This window comes from Aythya marila, assembly GCF_965140915.1.
Source record: "Aythya marila genome assembly, chromosome: 14".
NCBI classification, from domain to species: Eukaryota; Metazoa; Chordata; class Aves; order Anseriformes; family Anatidae; genus Aythya; species Aythya marila.
This window is the reverse complement of record NC_139055.1, coordinates 7,098,536-7,118,544: the sequence shown is the minus strand read 5'-3', so window position 1 is coordinate 7,118,544 and position 20,009 is coordinate 7,098,536. Positions and strand designations below refer to the sequence as shown.

The 20,009-nt window shown below is 46.7% G+C and overlaps 1 protein-coding gene across 1 annotated transcript in view; it reads right to left on the bottom strand.

Annotated features, from left to right (window-relative positions):
• Positions 1–1,216: 1,216 nt before the first annotated feature.
• Positions 1,217–20,009, bottom strand: part of CTNNA1 (catenin alpha 1) — a 112,439-nt gene continuing 93,646 nt past the window's right edge. The window contains exons 12-18 of the mRNA XM_082771825.1: positions 18,472–18,672; positions 17,277–17,428; positions 14,417–14,527; positions 12,697–12,878; positions 11,828–11,933; positions 5,539–5,673; positions 1,217–2,669 (exon numbers count right to left, since the gene is read on the bottom strand). Coding sequence (XP_082627951.1) covers positions 2,382–2,669; positions 5,539–5,673; positions 11,828–11,933; positions 12,697–12,878; positions 14,417–14,527; positions 17,277–17,428; positions 18,472–18,672 — 1,175 coding nt within the window. The 3' untranslated portion in view covers positions 1,217–2,381. The remainder of the gene's footprint in view (positions 2,670–5,538; positions 5,674–11,827; positions 11,934–12,696; positions 12,879–14,416; positions 14,528–17,276; positions 17,429–18,471; positions 18,673–20,009) is intronic.

The following is a 20,009-nucleotide window of genomic DNA, read 5'->3' as shown; positions in this document are numbered from 1 at the left end:
GGCTTGGCTGGGCGGTGACGGTGGCTCCGTCTGTCCCCGGGCACCCTGAGCACCGCTGCTCTCGCAGCACGAGCTGCTGCTGCTCTCAGTGTGCCCTCTGCACGAGCCTGGATTCGGCTTCACCCTGGAGGAGCAGTAAGCCGTGAGCAGGAAACCCAGGAATTTGCCCCAGATGTAAAAGCAGATCTTCGTTAAGGTAATAGATGGAGCACCTCCCTTCAGACACAGCTCTGGTGAACAGCAGCAGCTCAGGAGCTGAGTATCGGTAACCCAGTGCCCGGCCATTTGTAGGGCAGCACAGGAACCGAACATCGGCTTTAACATTACCTAAATCCTCCCTGCTTCTGCAAGGTAGGGCTCTGCTTCCCCACCAGCCGCTGACAGTGCATTTCTAAATGGACCGATTAAGTTCCATCCATTAAACGTTTACCCTGATGCGCCTCCCCTCCGCAAACCCGCGCTCCTCTCCCGCAGGAGCAGCGCAGGCGCGGCGAGAGCGGCTCCGGGTCCTGGCTCAGGTGGAGCCGCATTAACTGGGAGCTGACCTGGTGCTGCGGAAGTCTGTAGCATAAAACCAACCCGTGTCTACTCAAAGTCTAAATGGATATAGATGTCCGTTCCTTTTAATATACAGTTTTTTATTTTTTAAAGCCAACTGATGGAATTTGGGGGGAATAATGCATTTATTTTGAAGAGAGCTACTGAGCAGCCCAGGGAATATAACCTTTAAGACAATTATATTAAAACCAGGAGAGAAAAAAAGGTCATATTGTATAAAAGCAGAAAACAATTACAAATAAGATCTGCAACGTAGCTACTTCATTAACCCTTGACTGCCAGCGGGACGAGCTCATTAGCTTGCCCTTTTAGGTAGATGCCTGTTCAGATGTTAAAGGCTTACAGAAACTGTTAGGAAATCCAGCTATTTATCAGTTATACTCAAGAGGCTGAAATGCTTGGAAGCATAATAAATTCAGCAAAATTATCCCAGTAACTATTTAGTCTGATTCTGATCAGCAATTTGGTAACCTGACAGCAATAAGCTTGATATAGTAAATTGTAAGCTGATCAAGATAAATCAAATTATAACTTAAACACTGCCAGCGACTGGCTCCCAGATTTAGTTGCAGTTAAAAACATTAAATACAGAACAGGCCTCTTTCCATTTTAATGGATGCTTTACAAAAACAACAAACAAGACTTTGACCTGCTCAAACCTTTCCTCGGGAATGCCGGACTTTATTGGTAAGTGTAAAACACACTGAAATTCATAAAATTTAAATAAGACAGCAAAATTATACCTTGTAGCTACAGTTATCACAAATAATGTATAGTCTAAATTGCAGCCTGAACAAACATTATTCGCTGGGCTCCTTCGCAAGCCCAAGGCAGGATGCACAGCAATTATTAGAAATGAGCACAATGCCAATTTGCATCTGAATGCCGGGGAGGGGGAGCGGGGCGGGCTGCAAACACGCTCCATTCACAGCACGACAATACACCGGCTGGTAAAAGCAACTTTATTAGTGTCCCGCAGCAAAATACATTAGTAATTTGTAACCAGGCATTAAAATTCTCATCTCGTGTCATACAAAAGTAATCGCTTTCCTTTCGTGACGCATCGAGTGTCTCACCAGATTGTCCCCCGCGAACACGACAGCCCCAGCACAGGGCCGGGGCGTGGGCTGGGGCTCAGGCTCGGGCAGGGAGCAGCAGCAACGCGTGGCACGGGCAGCACGAAGCTCTCCCGGGCCCGCTGCCCCTTTCCTCGCCCCCAGCCAAGGCCACCCCGGCTCCCCGGGGCCAGGCGAGCGCTTCTGCAGGTGCTGGCCAGGCGTGAGCACGTGGCCGGGGCAGCGCAGCCAGCGCCCGCTGTGTTTCCATTCTCCTTTCAGCGTACAGAGCTTAGTCCCTCTCCATCCCCAGCAGGAATACACTAATACATACAATAATACATTTTTTTTTTCTCATTCTCGAGTGAAAAGATCTAATTTTTCCCTCTTGATCACAATGCAAAACTGCAGTCTCCAAGCAGAATGATTCAACTATCAATGTTAACTGTTAGTGTTATTGTAAAACCCTCTTTGGTTATAGAATATTTTATTTAAAGCAAGATTATACAAAATATTTTTCAGCTAGAAATACACCCCTGAAATCTAAAAGCAATCTAAATTAACACACTCTTGTAGGCTGAAGCTATACTGAAAGGACTTATAATTTGAGTATTTCCCCACATGATCTAAACAAAGTTATCAAAATTATATTAAGTAAATACATTTTGAGGAATAGTAAACTTTTGAAAATCCTTAGAATATTAAAAGTTAGAGTTCAGGAAGTAGCAGTAGTGGGCTAAAGGAAAAATAACCAACAGAGACACCGCTTTAAATACTCTCCATAGCCTTGAATTCACTGAGAGCCTGCACCGGGTTAACGTGTTTCTTCTGGGACGCTCTTTTGATCTTAGTTTGGGTCTCGTCTTGTTTCTCCCTCTTGACCAGGGGCTTCTTCTCCGGAGCCTTCATTTTCCAGGAGACGGCGGGGAGGTTGAGCGAAGCCATTCCCTGGGACTTCTGGTACTTGGTGGATGCCACGTAGGAAGCCTTCACGGTTTGCACCACGGCGTTCATCAGGTTCTTGGCTGCTTGGATCAGAGACATGGCACTGTCCACCTGCCAAACATCAACGCGAGAGTTACCCACTGTTAACGTGCACACACGGTATTCCAGAACACACGATGGGCCTGGGGTGCATTTTGTACGAGCACCACAAGTGACTGGGCTTTCTTTTGAAATCTGAGCTTCCGACCTCAAGGCAGTACTTTCCCTTCGACACCCCGCGGTAAGGACCTGCCTTGTGCACCAGGAAATAAAAAGAGCAGCATTTGCACATTATCTGTGCCTTTTCCATATTCACGGCAATTGAAAAGATTTGTATTCCGCTGTTTGCTTTTGTGACTAAGCTTTAACAGTAGCTTATTCTCTAATGAAATTAATAAAGTCGTGGTAATATCTTAATCACTGGTAATAAACATTTAAATCACCCTAGAATATTAAGTTGTATTAGAAAGGAAGGGATGTAATTGCCTCTTCAGGCCGAGGTGGTTCCTGATCGACAACAGCATTAAAATGAGAAAAAAAAAGCTGTGTTTGCTGCAGCTTTGGTGTGTGGCAGAGCGACCAATGGGGAGGCTGGCAGCGGGGTGCAGGGAAGGGGACATGAGGGTTCCAGCGCCCTGCTCTGCTGGGTGACAGCACCCAACCAATGAACCTAACACACATCGGCAGCCCAGGCAGTCAGGTGCGTGCCCACCCTCGCCTCCCTGCAGCTCCATGCCCTCAGCAGCAGCCCCCACCCGCTCCCCCACTCACTGATGCTCCCGCTCGATGATTTATGACCCTGGCTGAAAAGCAGCCGAGCGCCAGCAGAGATGGCACGGAGCACTTCCAGCTGAGCCTGGCCATCAGCCTCGTCGGGAGATTTGGGTCTAAATGCTCAAAGGCAAAGGGAAGGACCGCCTCCAGGCTCGGGCAGGAGCGTTTCAGTGCAGGAGGCGGGCTGGGTCCCGAATGCTGGTGGCCGCGGGTGCCGTGTCTGTGTGTGTTTGGTGCCATCTCAGCTGCCACATGCAAGATCAGGACCTGCGGCGTGCGAATGCCAAACAGTCTTTGGCAGGATTTCAGCATCTCTGCTCAGCTTACACAAGAACCCGGCTGCCTCCATGCATTTCAATTCCAGCACTGACTGCATCTAAGGAAGATTCAGGGGAAGATCTCGAAGCCATGGCTCACCCAGCAGCAAAGCCGATGCAGCAGGGGCTGGTTGCTTTGCATGGCGCTGGGACCTTCCCTTCCATCACGCCGTGTTCTGAGCCTGACAGCGGCAGATCTGATCTGCACCCTCCAGCAAACCAGTGTCATCTGCTTTCCCTGCCCCAGCCATCATGCTGGAAAACACTTTCACTGCATGTTACTAGTGCCATGATTCTTCACAGTGGGAAGAATCGTATTAAACGCAATGAAAGCAAGGAGGTGCTTTTCTAAATGAACTGCCAGATTGCTCAGGGTGCAAGCTCTTACTGCCTTGGTTATAGCTCTGCTTCCACAGGATGTTTGCTGCATCCAGATCGGGGAGGATGCCAGCGCTGGAGAGAATTTCACTTTTAGACAGCGCTTTCAGAAGTCCCTGGATCAGCCTCCACAAGCAGGTCTTCACCTGATAATCTGACAGAGGCTTAGCACCACTACTGGCAGCATTCAGCCCCAGTGGACAGATTCGTGGAGAACAGATAAAACCAGGAGATTAGACTACAGATGCCAGCCTGTTCATATAACTAATTTATGGCAGAAGGGTATGTAAATTCTAAAGACACTGAATAACTGCAGTAAAACCCTGGAGTACATATTATTGCACAATGACACATCTACTACTTTGACAGCACAATGCCTTCAGCCTTGCAGATAATAGGACATCAGGCATGCAACAGAGCTGCACAGCAACACATGTTCCAGCACATCCCATCACTCAGCACCGCGGTGCTGGCAGCACGAGCGTGTGGGGCTGGCAGGAGGAGCTGCAGACGGCCAGCACCCCGCGAGGGAGCTCAGCTCACGGCAGCGTGGCCCATCGCTGCCTCTGCAGCTCCTTGTGCAGACCTCCCCCAGCTACGGCTCCTCAGAGCTCTACACCTCGGGCCTGTCTGTGGGGAGAAAGGGGCTGTAAGTCCAAGGATCTGAAGCATCTGAGTGGCAGGGGGTGGTGACTTCTGCTTGATTTTAAGGATTCAGACAGCAGTCTGGGACTACCAGCCCCTTCTGTCCCTTCTCCGAATTTCCTGCCTCAGTCATGACAAGGATGGGCAAAAGCACTGGAGGTCACACGTGACTGTCTAGGGCAAGGAGGAATATGCCAGAAGAAATTAAGAATTTAGTTCTGCTCTCCTCCCCCCAGATGACCCCAAATAGATTCCTCTTTGGAAGAAGCGTTTCATGAAGTACAGTGAAAAAAAATATTTGCTAAGTAATGGCTAGAATAAGGAAGCAGGCTGGCCTACGGCAGCTTTCAGCTGTCATAAAACAGAGCAGCCACTAAAAATCCCTGCACTCTTCAGGGCAAAGCTATTTTGAAATATTAACATCTCTGGAGCATTTCAGGACCCCAGCATGTTCCAAGGCTGTGCAGACACATGGGGTAGGGTTAGCTGTGCTGATTAAAGTGATTTAACCTCACTGAAAGTGAAAAACAGTCTGAAAAAATGGTAGATCACACAGAGGTAAAGTGAATCTCTCCACACACACTGCTGAGTATGGAAACGTGAAGTGTTTTTCTGCATTTCTGTGTTTTCCCCCTTTCAAACGGTAACAAAACCAGTGAGGCAGGGCAGGCGGGATTACAGACTTGGCATGCACTGAAACTTGGACTGAAAGCCCCAAAACACCTTGTTGATATTCTGTAATATTTAGCAGAATAGCTTAGCCTGGAGTAATTGTTACCCCTGGAGGAAAAACCGCGTGGAGCGGGCACGCTGCAGCTCCTACGTACCCCGGACACAACCAGCTCCCCGCCGAGGTTCTGCACTTCAGCCTTCACTTTGCTGCAGATGTTCAGCTGGTGGCAGTACAGGGCGATGCGCTGCAGGTAGGCGAGCAGGTCCTGCTTGCAGGCGGAGTCGGGGCACTGGAAGGAAAACCAAAGGTGAGGTTTCACTCGGAGATCGACAGAACCGGAGCTGAGCCACTCAGCGAGAAAGCAGCCAAGTGCATGCGGTGCCGGTCCGGACAGCACTACGCTTTCTGTGGAGCTTTGGTTGCCAAAAGACAACCGAGCAACACACAGGCAAAGCTGAACGCACACAAACACCCACAGGCAATGAATTCGGCCATCGCAACCCCAGCTCCCTGCGAGGACACAGGGGGTGCCCAGCCCTCCCAGAGCAGGGTCACTGACTGCCAGAGCCCTTCCCGTACACGATGCAGGACACAGCAGCCGTGATTCGGCATCCGGATCTCAAACTGCGACTCACAGAAGTTACCGAGTCCAGCCTCAATTCCCAGTCTTAAGTACCTGACGCTAGCAAATGACAAACCCGCCAGTTACTCGATTATATCCCGCAAAACAGCTATTTCCCTGCCTTCTGCTCCCGTTCTGTAGCGGTGTGGGAACCGGATTCCTCACCATGACATAAAATGTTTCAAGTGCACGCCGAGGCACTCAGCCATACAGACGGCAGAAGTCTCTTTGCCAGCTGAGCAATTGAGACCGCAGCGGTTTCAGGGGCCGCAGTGCAGCTCGGAGAGCTGCCTTCCCCAGCCCAAAGGAAGGACGGTCCCTTGGCTGGCAGCTGGATGATTGATGAGTCGGCCTCGTGCTGGGTCTTGAAAGAGGAGCCCGGCTGAGGGGCAGCCACAGTCCCAAACAGCTCTGCACGCCTACACCCAAGAGGTGACACGAAGCCTTTTGCTGCCCATGCCGGTCCCGCAGCCCCGTTACGCACGGCAGCGAGCACGGGGGTGAGCAGCAGGCCTAGGGACAGCTGCCCACCTCAGGGCTGCTGGCACACTCGGGTGTGTGGAGGCTGGGGGATGAAGGACTGACGTGCCCTGAGCTCTGAAAAGCCTCTGCCTGTCAGCCTCCTGTGCTGCTGCTGATAAATGAACACAGGGGCGGCCAGCTCGGAGCCCCAGACATTGCCGGCTGTGCTCACCCAGGACAACACATTTTAAATGACTCTGGATGTACTCACAAGGGCAGAAGCTGCTGCAGTGGGTGCACGGGGTGCTGCGGTCTGGCAGGCTGTGCTCTCGTGCCCACGGCAAGGCACACCACGGCTGACAACTGTCCCATCTCTGAGAGAAGCCGGCGGTTCAGGCACTGTGCCCACACACGAGCGAACGCCTTCAGCTCCAGCTCGACGTGCTGCACGTGGCGCCGTGCCCCACGCACCACCCCTTACACCCCAACCTGGCCCCAAGCAGGTGGGGCTGGGGGCACGGCACTGCCAGCTCACGTGCCAGTTCCTCCTCTAAACATCTTCCTCGCATCGTCCCACCGGGCATTCACAGCTCCCCCTCCTCACAAAGCCAGCGTCAGACCCAACGAGGCTTTGCTTTCTGCCCTAGGGCAGGCAGTGCCGTGCCCAGCATCACGGCAGAGCAGGAATCCAGGCAGCGCTGATCAGGAGCAGGGCTAAGGCCAACCCCTGCCACAATCTCCATCCTTCCCGGGTGGTCACACTTCAACCAGGAACTCCTCGAGCTCTTGCATCAGGGTCTTTGTACAACCCTTTGATCACCCAAGGCAGCCTTGCCAGGCTCTCACATACAAAATTCAAACACCTTTCCCTGGCCCCATGGCAGAGCCTGACGGCAAGCAGAGCACAGCACCCTCAGCTTTTCCCCTCCAGGCTGTGCTGGCCAGGGCAGACAGCCCCGGAGCCGTGTGCTGGCTGAGCTCTGCCTGGCACTGCCTGCCCCAGAGCAGCACCAAGAGCTCTGCAGAGCAAGTGGCTGCAGTGATTTACCAGTGTCGGATGTGAGAGGGATGGAAGAGCCTGACTCTGAGCAGCACTCACTTCTTGCTTGCTCTCCCCAGATTCTGCTGAAATGCAGAGAGCTGAGCAGGCTGCGAGAGCTCTTCTACAAACACCCTCATTCACTGCCAAATCCCATCTCATCCACTACTCTCTGATGCAGTACAAGGCACCAGCAAATGAAGATTCATAATGGACACAGTAGGCTGGGAAGAATAACCTTAAATGTGGCAGCAATTTACTACTCCATGCTCCGCTCGGAGTCAGGTTTATTGCCTACCACCCCACAGCCTCTGCTCGCCTTTCAGAGAAAGGCAAAACCCCATCAGCAGCAGGGGCTGACCCCAAATTCTCACCACGGACCTCCTGTTAGCTGCAGCTCTGGCTCTACAAGATGGGTGCAGCAACCCAAGCTTCTCTGAACAAAAAGCCAGAAAAGAAGGCACCCGAGCAGACCCCTGCGCTGCCACGGTGTGCACAGGTGGGGCGATGTGAACCAAGCAACTGATCTGCTCTAGCAGCCTTTTAACTCTAGGAGCGAGGCAAGGGTAGGTAATAAATGCATTTTCCAGGGCCTGAACAAGTGTTTTTTAAAGCCAAGATGGTATTTCAGCAGAGCAAAGACAAAACAGCTGTATTACATGTTGTATGGCAGCCTGCTGAGCCGTGATTGAAGGCAGCCCCGGCACACACACACACAAAGCACCACCACGGGGCTGCGGGCGTGCTGCGACAAGCACAGCGACATGTGCGGAGCTCTGGGGGCATCTGAGCCCGTGTGAGCACAGAGAGGCTGCAATCACCTTCTTACTCCCAAGGAAAGCTAATGAAAGCACCTGAGGCGGCTGCAGCTCGTTCCTGGGTGCGTTGATCCCATCAGTGAAGTGCGAACTGCGGGTAACAAAGCAGCAAAGTTTACAGGTTAATTTCTTAAGTGAATCAGTATTAGTCAGCAGCGCAGGGTGTTTCAGAGGAAGTCCATAAACACTGCTGGCCAAAGAGCTAATGAAAAGCTGGAATTAGCATTTTGGAAAATGCTCTCCATCTCCCAAACAGCTCATCTAACAAGGCGAGCGAGTGGCACGGCCGTGGCTGGAGCTGCACGCTGACAGGCGCACAGTGCGGCACGGCGCGAGCATCGCTGAACGCCAGGTGCTTGATGGGCTGTGGGTTTATGGAAAGCATTTAAGGGAAGGCACTTTCCAGGGAAGAGTCTGCTGCATGTTTACCAATGGCTGAAGAAGGCAACAAAACATTAGTGGGGTAGTAAAAAATGGAATAGGGAATGTTATTCAGCTGCATAGATCAGCGTGACAGGACTTGGCAAACCACCTCCTTACTGTGTGTGCCATTTCTGTGAGCAGAATGGAAAGCTCAGTTCAAAGACTGATGGTGTTTGAAAAGAGATATATAACACGAGATAAAAGACAACAACAAAAGGCACCTGTGTATGCCTCTATAATCCCTGTTTCTACATAGGAACACTCAGAAAAACACCCAAAAGGCAACAATTTCACCCCCGATTAACACGCTGCTGCAAAAGCCAGCAGCCAGGACGAGCTGGGAGGCTCCCACAGCAGGGCACCAGCAGAAAGCTGTGCCACAGACAGCAACAAGCGTGTGTTGGGGGCACCCCTAACAGCACCACCCCCTAAAGAAGCCCAAGGAGGACACGAGATGTCTGTGAGCAGGTATTTTGTGTCCTGATGGCAGACCTTGCCAAGATGCTGCTACAGCCTCGGTGCTGGCTGCTGGCAAAGCTGTGCTGGCTGCTCCCCTTCACACCCAGGAGCTGTCCTTGACCCTCACCAAATGCACGCACACATTCACATCCCACCACCCGGCTGAGCTTCTGCAGAAGCAGAACCACTTTCTTCCTCCCTTTGTGCGAAGGAAAGGGGCAGGGAGGGACAGAAGAGCTCTCCGACAGGGTCTGCTTCCTGCAGGCAGGCTCCATCCCCACACCTGGTGGCTGTACGGGACCAACCGCAGACTTTCTCACTGCTTTTAGGGTATGAATGCCACTGTGACGCTGTGCAGCAGCTGGGCCTGGCACTGCTCGGTTCTAGATGCCAAGAAAAGGCGTGCAGGGGGAGCAGCTCTTGCTGCAGGCCGGGCAGTGGCTGTGGTTCTGGCGACGGAGCAGGACAGCGTGGCACCCAGCACGTGTCCCCAGGCCAGCCTCCGTGCTTACCGACCCGCAGGAGGCTGCTGGAGCCCTTTGCTGGGACAGGAGACACGGGGCAGCCCCTCAGCTCCACCCCGATGCTGTTATCAGGTAACTGGTAGCAACCTCCCACCGCTATCAAAGAGCAAAAGCAACCTTTTTTTAACTTTGCGAGTATTTCAACAGTGAGCGAAATACATGACGAATCGCTGTCTTGCTGGAAATCATTTTCATTTGTGTTGTACTCATAACTTCTTAACATTCTCCCATTCAAAACAAGCAGACTGCTATTTTGAGTGAAAGATGGAATACCTTTGGGGAAATTTGCAGGCTGATGGCTAGACACTTCTCAGCAGACGTGAAATACCTTGTGTAATAGCTTTTATGGTTTCAAAGGAAATGTGTCGTAAAACTGCCTGACAGCACAAGTTAGGAGCTCCTGACATGTGAACACGAGGGGTCATGATTCACCCGGTGTCACATGGTTAACAGGACCCAAAAACACCTCCATTCGTTAAAACCCTGTATTAGGCACAGGAAGGCATTAGTGCTCCACCAGAACGGCCGTACTGTAAGTCCTCTGTGGCTGTCAGACAGGTCTGCATTAACAGATTGCTACAAGTTTCTAAAGAGTATGTAAGCATATCTAATGAAATATGCAGGCTGAAAGTATTAGTAGGGGATGGAGTTAGAAAAAAAAGCTATATTCTTGTCAAAATGACTAACTGTACACTCCTGCTCGTATTTATCTTCAAACCTGTGCTTAATCTTTTATATTTGTAAGGACTTTATGTCTACTAAAAGCAACCATTTAGCTCCCCTTCTATCTTTTGACATGGCTCAGTGCAGAAAACCGTACATCAAGTTTGCATAAAACACATGAATTAAAAAAAAAAAAAAGCATTGTAAACCTTCAGCATAAGATCTCCTGAGATCTATAACACAAACTGTTCCTTGCTTCATTTACCTAAGGTAGCAGTGACACCTGATTCTCCCAGAAATATGGTTGTCAAAATGCTGTAGCAAGGAGACCCATTTTAAAAACCACTTTTCAACTTTACCTCCTCATCAAACACTTCACCGCATCATTAATATATTCGGGTGAACACAACATCCTCTGGATGCAACACTTAAGAAAGATCTGCATTACGAAGATTTACTTCCAAAGACAGCTTTAGTTGAAACCTTGTATTACGAATTTACATTCAAAGAAAGACCGAAAAGCAAGCAAGAGCTGTACAAAATATAGTTCATAGTCAGTCGGTTATGATCTCAGACTTAACCTACTTGCATTTCAGGGTCTCCCTTGCAGGCAGAGCATTATTACTAATGCTGATGTCTCTCTGCAATTTGGGTGTGGGCTGAGACCAAAGGCGCTTTTGCTCAGCCCAACCCAGTTTCTGAAGTGGCACAGGACAGGCAGATGCATTACATCAAACCCCCAGCTGGCCATACTCAGACCTAGAGAACTCTTCTCAAACACCTTGGTGCACACAGCACAGCACCGTGCACCACAGCCTGTGACAGTGCAGCAAATGCTCAGCTCACGCCAAGCCTTGCTTAAGTCTCCATCAGCTCTGACTGGACAACAAAAATACACTAGAGAGCTTCGATAATCTGATCATTCAGTCTAGGGGGCATTTAAAAATTGTTTAATATTATAAAGCTGCCTCAGAAATAATATTAAGGGTTGTGCAATAGGACACATGTAATAATTACAGTATTGCCTACACAGTCTTGCCATTGCTTTGGAAAGTACTCGGGCATATTCTGAGCGTGACAAAAGCAGCTTGAATTTAGTTTCAGTCCTGTTCAGTTAGAGAAACTGGCCTAGATACTATGTGACATGAAGCAGTGTTGTCATATTGCTACCTTAAAATGGTAGGTGTTTGATTTAAGCCAGGGAGCTGCTAGTTTCATTGCTGGACACATTTAACATTTTGCACTGCTTAGGGTGGCAGGAGAACAGCTAGAAAGAAAAGACTATTAGACGGCTCTGAAAAAATCAGTTTAAAAAATAAAATGAAAAACCTCAAAACTAACCATATATTCTTGTATTCACTATGTCTGCAGTACTGAAAGATCTCCTATTGCTCATTTGTGCTGGAGGGTTATGAAAATGAATTGTGACTTACATGGTCAGCAATAGTCCGTCCCAGCTTGTCCATCCTTGACCCAGCCTCTGCAATCTTCTTGGCTGCACTAATCACATCTGATGTATTTTTTAGTGGACCTTTACCTCTGCAAAACAGAACAGAGTCTACCTCCTAGCACCAGAAAAGCAGAAAAATGAACAATACACTGCTGTTTCTACTCCATATTACACTGGCAGTACACCTGACTGCGCGAAGGTTGCACAGCAATAGGCAGGTCACCGGTGTGACCATTACAGCAGCCTCATTTCCCAGTCAGTTCCCACCCCTCCACCCCACCCCCAGACTCTCACCATGTTCAGATTAAATCTAGGAATAAAAACAACTTAAATTTTACTGTTTCGAGCAACCTAATTATGATGAGAGATAACATTTTACAAGACAGATTTGTAATTTGCATGGAATGCAACATCAAGTTTAAAAAATAGCGTTGTATGAAGTCTAGTAAATGGATTTCAAAAGGCATCAAAAGAACACTCTTTCTTTTGCAAATCACTGTACTAGGAACTGTTTCTGTAGTATAGCAATATCAAGAAGCCCATAGAATTTAATGTTTTAAAGAACTGAGCAAATATATATATATACTCTTTGGGACAAAAATCGCCCTTAAGGAAGAAAGAATGGCAGGAAATAACTGCTATGTATCTATAGATCAATTTAAACAGTTATTACCACCCAGTCACTGCATAGTAATGCATCTCCCAAGTTAATACACAGGCTTTAATAGGGTAACATTTAAAGGAAATTATAAGAAGTAAGACTCTTAAGAGCACTTGCAAAATATTTCACTGAAGGATCACCAGCTCAGCCAATGCCGAGACAAGGTGGTGTGTGCACAAACTAGGACTCACCTGGTGAAGTCTGTCATTTCCATCATAATCATACACATTTGTTTTGCCAGAACAATTATATCATTACCGCTGTCATCCCATTTTGATACTTCAGCATCCAATTTACTCTTTTCTTCCTGGAAGCTTGCTACTTGCTCAGCAATCTTAGCTTTTTGCTCTTGAGGGAGCTGAGCCATGATAGCCTGAAAGAGAGAGTTTTCTCACATTTCCTTCTCCAGCTGCTTGTAGAAGGCTTCTTGGAACATTTCACTAATAACCAATTTAAGTCATGTAGATGGGGGGGATAAAATTTTAATAGCAACCCTCTACCTAGAGGGTTCACAGAACTATTTCCTTCCATTTCAAACACCAAGTTTATGCTGTATGCATTACTACCAGCACCAGAGAAGAAAAAGTGCCCACAAAGACAAGTTGACATCTGAAACATGGGCACTGCATAGTAAAAAAATGTGCAAGTTTGCCACATGTTGCTATCCCTCAAAGAAAAACTGCATGAAGAGGAGGGACTTGCCTTTTCTGTAAAATTTAAGTGTTTTAAAAGGAAGATCCACTTGGGTATCTTTCAGTGTTGGAATACACAAAAGAAACATTATGAATCTCTTTCCTGCAAAACGCTAGAAATGCTATTTAGAAGCATGCACGCTGAGAAAAGACTAAGTGAAAATAAAGAGTATGTGCTTACTCCTGAATAAAATCTATTACACCAGGTTTACAGCCTGTGTAAGTCTCAATGCCCTTGCCTTCTTAAATAGTAGGGGCCTTCATGCCTCCAGGAGCACACGAAAAGGAGTCTTAGGATGAAAAAGCATCTGGCAGCTGCAGTACTAAAAAGTAAATTAGAAATGTCTGCATTTAAATAGAAGGGGGAAGAGGGATATAGGAGTAGAGTGTTTGCCCAAGGAAGGAGAGCATAAAAACCACTCTGAGTTAGTGTAATTCCAAAGCCAATGTGGCAGAAGTTTGATAAATAAGGCCTCACTACTCCTTGGCTGGTTTCAGACCAAAAGAGCCTTCTCAAAAATCTTTCATGGCACTTTCCCCAAGAGGATAAAATTGTTATTGATCCAGAAAGGAACATGTGAAATAAAAACAATACGTAAGGCCTGTTTTTCCCTCAATGTACCAATTTAAAGTTTTCATCTATTAATGATTATATATTGCATATCAATGCTTTCATTTTTAGCAGTCATAGGGAATGTGGTTAGTTTAAATTATTTCATTTTCAGGCTGCTTCGAACATCATCTTGATTAAATGCTCAGTGGCCAAACACATGCGTAAGAAGACATTTTGTAAAAAATGCCTGAACTGTAAAGTTATCTGCTTCTTGCCCACAAATTTAGCATTTGCCTGTTGTAAAAAAATGTTTGTACAATGGAATTATTTGCCCCATATCTCCCTGCAGAAACTCACTTGCCTAACTAAATGGCAGTGCCTACTACAATGTCTGAAGCCAAAGTATCACGTAGTTCATCGCTATTAAAAGGATTTTGATCTTTCAGAACATTCAAGATAAAATGCAGACACCAGTGATGTCCATGAGACCAACACTGCTACATTTTTCTTAAACTCCTTTTCAGAAGACAATTAGAAACAGAGCACGTCTGTTTTCTGATCCAATGTTTTCACCAAAGAAGGTAAAATAAGGTGGATTTTCAAGGCAAGCTAAATTGTTTCTTGAAGGTGGGACACGCTTAAGTAATACTCAAATTTCTTCCTTACCCTTGCACTTTGTCCAGCAATGAGCTGATCATCTTCAGTCTGAATGCTTGTTCTGCTTCGGACATCAAAATCCTCAGTCTCAAAGTCAGAATCATCCAGCTCTTCAGGAGTCTGAGAAAAGATAAATTCAGTAAGAGTCAAACAGATTAAATGGCTCTAAAAAGCAAAGAGAGAATGGAAATAAGTTCCTGTAAAAAATATTCAGTGTTTTCAACAAAAAAATTAGGACCATACCCAGCTTATCAGTGTGAGACTATGTACATGGCACTGCTCAGGTTAAAACATGCTAGGGATCCCCAAAATTACTGACCAGTAACTAAACATCTGACATTTGTCAAAGGACACTAATGCACTCAAGAGTTGAAAGACACACACACAAAAAGCCTATACAAAATGAATCTCGCTATTCGTGACTTGGTTAACAGTAAAAGCCTCACCTGACATTCTGAAGCTAAAATTACATACAACTTCAAGCCCTGCTTCACAACCACAGATGTCTTCTTTAGCACAATTATGAATCAAAGCATCGATTGAATTAACAACAGACAAAATATATCGAAATTTATTCTTATCCCCCAGGAAAAGCTTAAAATTTTTAGCTAGTAAGGGCCAGCTTTTATGCTGTAGGCTAAACTCATCTGACCTAGTTCCTGCTTGCCTAGAATTTATTTTTGTTACTGCCAGTCTACAGCTGGCGAAATTTTTATAAAGCTTATCAGTTTAAACAGCATGTTTGTTAAAATACTACATCTTTGCCTAGAGTGGTACTTCATGACAATTTTGCAGAGCTGGATCAACAAAGAACTTCACTGATAAATGCAATGAGTTGTGATTAATAGACAAGATGCAAATAAAGTCCCTGTTCTTCCGATTTCTTTCCTATGATTTGATTTTTATAAACTTGTTTTCCAATACAGACATCTTGCAATGCACTTAAAGATAGTTACGCAAAACAATTGCCAAAAATCAAAGGTGGCTGACTATGCTGACATCAAGACCTAGAGAATCTCAGCCCCCAGCTCCTTTCCACGCCTTTAATAGAGTATATCCGCAAAATTAGAGTAAGGACATACACTAATGAGTAGATGGGTGTGTGTCAGTATTTAAAAAAAAAAGTGAAAAACAAAACCAAAACTATTCTGTTGCATCTTTAGAGAAATGCTTACAGTATTCAAGCCCCTTCTCTTCCCATCTATCTCACAGCCAAGGGCAAAAACTGCTCTGGGGGCTGACGGGAGATTGCCTGGGCATCAGGGAGAAAAGAGCTTTATTTCAATAACCTACAGGTACAGGAAGATTTTAATTCCGAAAACAGGCTGCCTAAGCACAAAAAGTAGGTGTTGGAATGACTTTTCCTTCCAGTTTCTGTAAAGAACAAGTGAACCAGCTCGTTTGCCCCAGCAGCCCCCCGCAAGCGTGGTTACTCCTGGGGCTCAGTCACAGCGTCCTGGGGAAGCGGTGGTCTGGCACCTTCTCTTTTAGCCCAAGTGCTTTCTATACCTTCAAGCCCTTTGGACAACAAATGCTAACATTCTGGCTTTTTTTATAGGTCACCGATGTGCAGCAGCATGCTGCCGTTAGCTCTTGGCAGCCGCGACGCAGCCGTGGCACCCTGAGATGGGAGGCGCGGCGCGAGGGGAGATGTCAGGATTCCTGGCACTGCCAGCGCTGCTAATTACTGGCGGCGTGGAATTGGCAGTCGTACTTTCATGTCCTGAATAACAAGGACTCTAGCAGGGGGTGAATCCAATTAGTTTGTCTGCATAGCAGGAAAGCACTGATATCTTCATATAGCGTTGGCTGTCTGTAAATCCTGGGCATAAGTATGAAGAGCATTCTATGGGGAGCACATATGTGGCTGTCAGCTTTTCTGATTTTCTGTCCGATTCTTTGCTTTAAGCAGCAAACATGGCAGATAGCATTGCAATGGTTCCTATAATCACATATATTCTGCGGCTGGATTTTGTCGATTTGCTTATCACCAAAATGCATCTGCAATGGTTACCACTCTGAGAGATGACGAGAGTTTATCTGCACGGCATTTGCATTAGAGTCACAGGGGTACAAGGGAAAAAGGAAACAAGGAATAAAACCACTACATTTATCTTTGCTGTGCCTACCTCCTGACCATTTTTACCATGCTAATATTCAAGAAACCAGCCGATAGGTCAGCCTCAACCAGAACTTTCTTTTCTGCATCCCTGCAATTAACTGCAGGAGCTCTTCTGCATCTTCACCTCATGCCTCCCACCAGACCAATGCTGCCTGACCTACCAGCAAGTAGGACACCGACTGCACCTGAATGAAACATGCACGTACAGAAAGGACAAAGCTTCCATCAACTGGTCCCTGTTCAATGTGTTTAGCTAATTAATGAATCACATGCTACAGAAACACACAGAGAACTATAGCTGAGCTCACCTAAACCTGTTTTCGACTAACTAGCATTAATTCTCAAAACTTACTTAAGAGACATCAGGTTTTATTTCTATGCTCTCAAAGCATCAAGAAGCACCTATACCAGGAATCCACTCGCTATTGTTAAATCAAAGGTCACTGATTTTAGCACGTTAATAAGCAAGGCATTAAACACGATTTTATAGAAGATGTGTGAAGAGCATTTAGCATCACCTCTCATGGCTATCATTGCTACTCACATCTCTTTAATGAATTTGAGTCAAAACGTACTTCTGCAGTACTACACGGAGTTATTAGCAGTTTTTAGACTGAGAATGTTAGTATGAGCTAAATGAAAATCTTACGCTGTCTGCTCTGAATAAAAGTGATGCCTGTCAGTTCAATGAAGGTGGGGGAAAGTGAGTGGAGAAATAAGAGAGGTGTTCAGTAAAGTTGCACTCACTCTGATCATCAATACAGCTTTCCGGATATCTCTTATTCCATCGTACACCAGTCGTGAAGCATCGATAAACTCGTTTTCATCCATTGGCTGAGCAGGGTCTGAACTCAGTGCTTCCACAGCAGCTTCTACTTGCTCAGTAAACCGTGGCATAACTGTATGAAGGACACAAACCAACAGTCAGTCCCCACCCCAATACCATTTGCTGCTACATACCCCCATGTGCATGTCTCATTGTTAACTACTACTGGAAACTCTCCAACGGTTCCCTTTAAACTCAAAACATTTGTTACAAATAAATACCAATGCTGTTGCTCCAGTCTTAACTTCATTTTGTTTTCTGTTTACCCTGCTGCTATTTGTTCCTCCCCCCTGCACAGTGAAAAATTTGTCACACCCTTTTCGTGGACAAGGGGAAAACGCCCAGGGAAGCAGTTAGAATCTATGGGATAAAACATTAAGTGTTTATTTAACATCCCCTGCAGATACACATCAATGGGGGGGAGCCATGAAGCTCGAGCTGAACAAGCCACTGAGGCAGGGCAGTTTGCACTTCTGTGCTCCAGTGACTCACTGCAGCCACAGGAAGAACATCACAGAACCATTTACAGTCTGTTCGGTTCCTCAGTGTCACCCGTGATTCTTCATCAAAGTTGTAATTAAAATAAAAACAACAACCAACGCTTGGCACAGCACTCACTGAGGCAACCAGAATCATTCCTTACCCTACATGGATGTTACCGGCTAGTTCACAGGCAACGCCCACATGTGTTGTTATGGGGTGGGGGACAAGAACCTACAAGGCTTCTTTTAAAAGCTCTACAGACATATTACAAAATTTACTCTCCGTTCTGTTGTGTCAGTGCCACCGAAACCTTTCCAGCCCTGGGTACAGTGCTGCAAGATGGTCAGCACATCCTTCGGGCCCTGACTCACCCTCTGGTTCTCTGACTTTCTGCGGCTCAGTCAATGACAGCCGGCACATCCAGGGAGACCTTTCGCATTGCTGAGTTTTGAGCCAGTCAACAAAGCAAAATTACTTTTCTCATTTTGCAACAGCTCTGCAAATAACTCCCCCTAATTTTCATTATAGTATGTAAATGGAGCCGTTAATAGATTTCACGGGTACAGTAGGATCCATCTGCCCATCCACTTGTAAGCAATACGAACTCAGGGGTCCTGGAGGAACCACTCTTACCTGTGTTGGACAGTAACTTCGTTGCTTCCAACACCTTCTCAGTGTAGACTCCAGGCTCGTAGTTATCCATTTCAGAAGTGACAACATGAATGACTCTAGCAGCACGTCCTCGGATTGCACCAGCTGTGCGGTCTAAGCCATCAACATCTTTTTCTTGGAGAGCAATGACACATTTGTTTACATCTTCTAAAATATGGTTCTCTGGTGGTGAAAGAAGGAAGATTTAGACAGTAATATCTTCTTTTCTGCCATGCACATCAGCATTACAATTTCTCAGTTTGTGACCTGCACTAAAAGACCTCCAGACAGATGCTGTAAAGCATTAATTTTTAACCTTGCTACAACCAGCAAACAGCTGCCCTTCCAAACCGGCTGTCAGACAAAGGTCAGTCCATTCATCTGGTGGCATCCAACGCTCTTGTCCCCTCTCTGTACTCTATTTTACCAACAGAAAAGCTGAGTTCAGCCCAACCCTCCCTAAACATGTTTCTTTCCATATTCCTCCCCTCAACTGCCGAAGCCCTCGCTCCAAATATTTGCAGGCCACTCCCGCTGTCATTACGCGGGGGTGGGACGATGAGGCACCGGCCCCAGTGCCACACCTCATCCACTAATGCCCTGGCAGACTGGGGTGCTTGTTGCACATTTCTAGCTTCCAACATAGTGTTTTCCCACAACCAGACACTTACCAGCAGAGTATTACACTGTTAGTCCTGGATACACTTTCGAGACATGCAACATATGCAGTGATTTATGCAGAAAGCGTTCCAGCACCAGAGTGCTCACTGCCTCCCAAGAAAACAGAAAATAAAGCCAAAACCTCCGTTTGTAATTTACTTTCAGGATATACGTTTTTATACAAAGATATTTTCCCTCATTTATCAAGCTCAAGAGGTCCAAATGAGTAAAAACCCTCAAGAGATTTCTGAGGATGCCTAACGAGGTTTGGATGCTCATCTGCTGACACCTACCCAGGATGTTTTCCAAACTCCGTTAGGCACTTCTTTAATGTATCAGTACCAATGATTTGACATCACAATCCAACATTTCTGCTGCTTTGTAAGAAACCTCCTTGGAAACATTTCTGCTATGTCCTTTAAATAGTTTCCAGCGTTACTTACCATTGCCTTAATCACACCACGCTGCCAATCTGTGCTACCGAAGTGGCTTTTATTCCCTACACAGGTAGTAAAAGAGACATTTTGCAAGAGCTGGTAGAGCTGAGCAGCCCATTGAGTTGGCTGATAGAGGATTTGTATGAACTGGCTGGAAGGACTGCTGCTGGAAGAGTCCTGCATAATTTACATAAAATTAACAGAGCCAGATGCAATATTGCAAGACTTCTGTAAGCAGCCTGGACAAAAATGACACTTGTGAAACACCTCTGAAGCAACTGGGAATGAGCAAGTTCAGCTGAGGGCAGGATGTGGCCCTAAGAGAGAAAAGTGCAGGTTCATCAGTAATCTGACAACTCGGTGAGCAGACAGCCAGGCTACAAGAGCTCCAGCAAGGAGCACACGCAGTGTCGGTATTAAAGC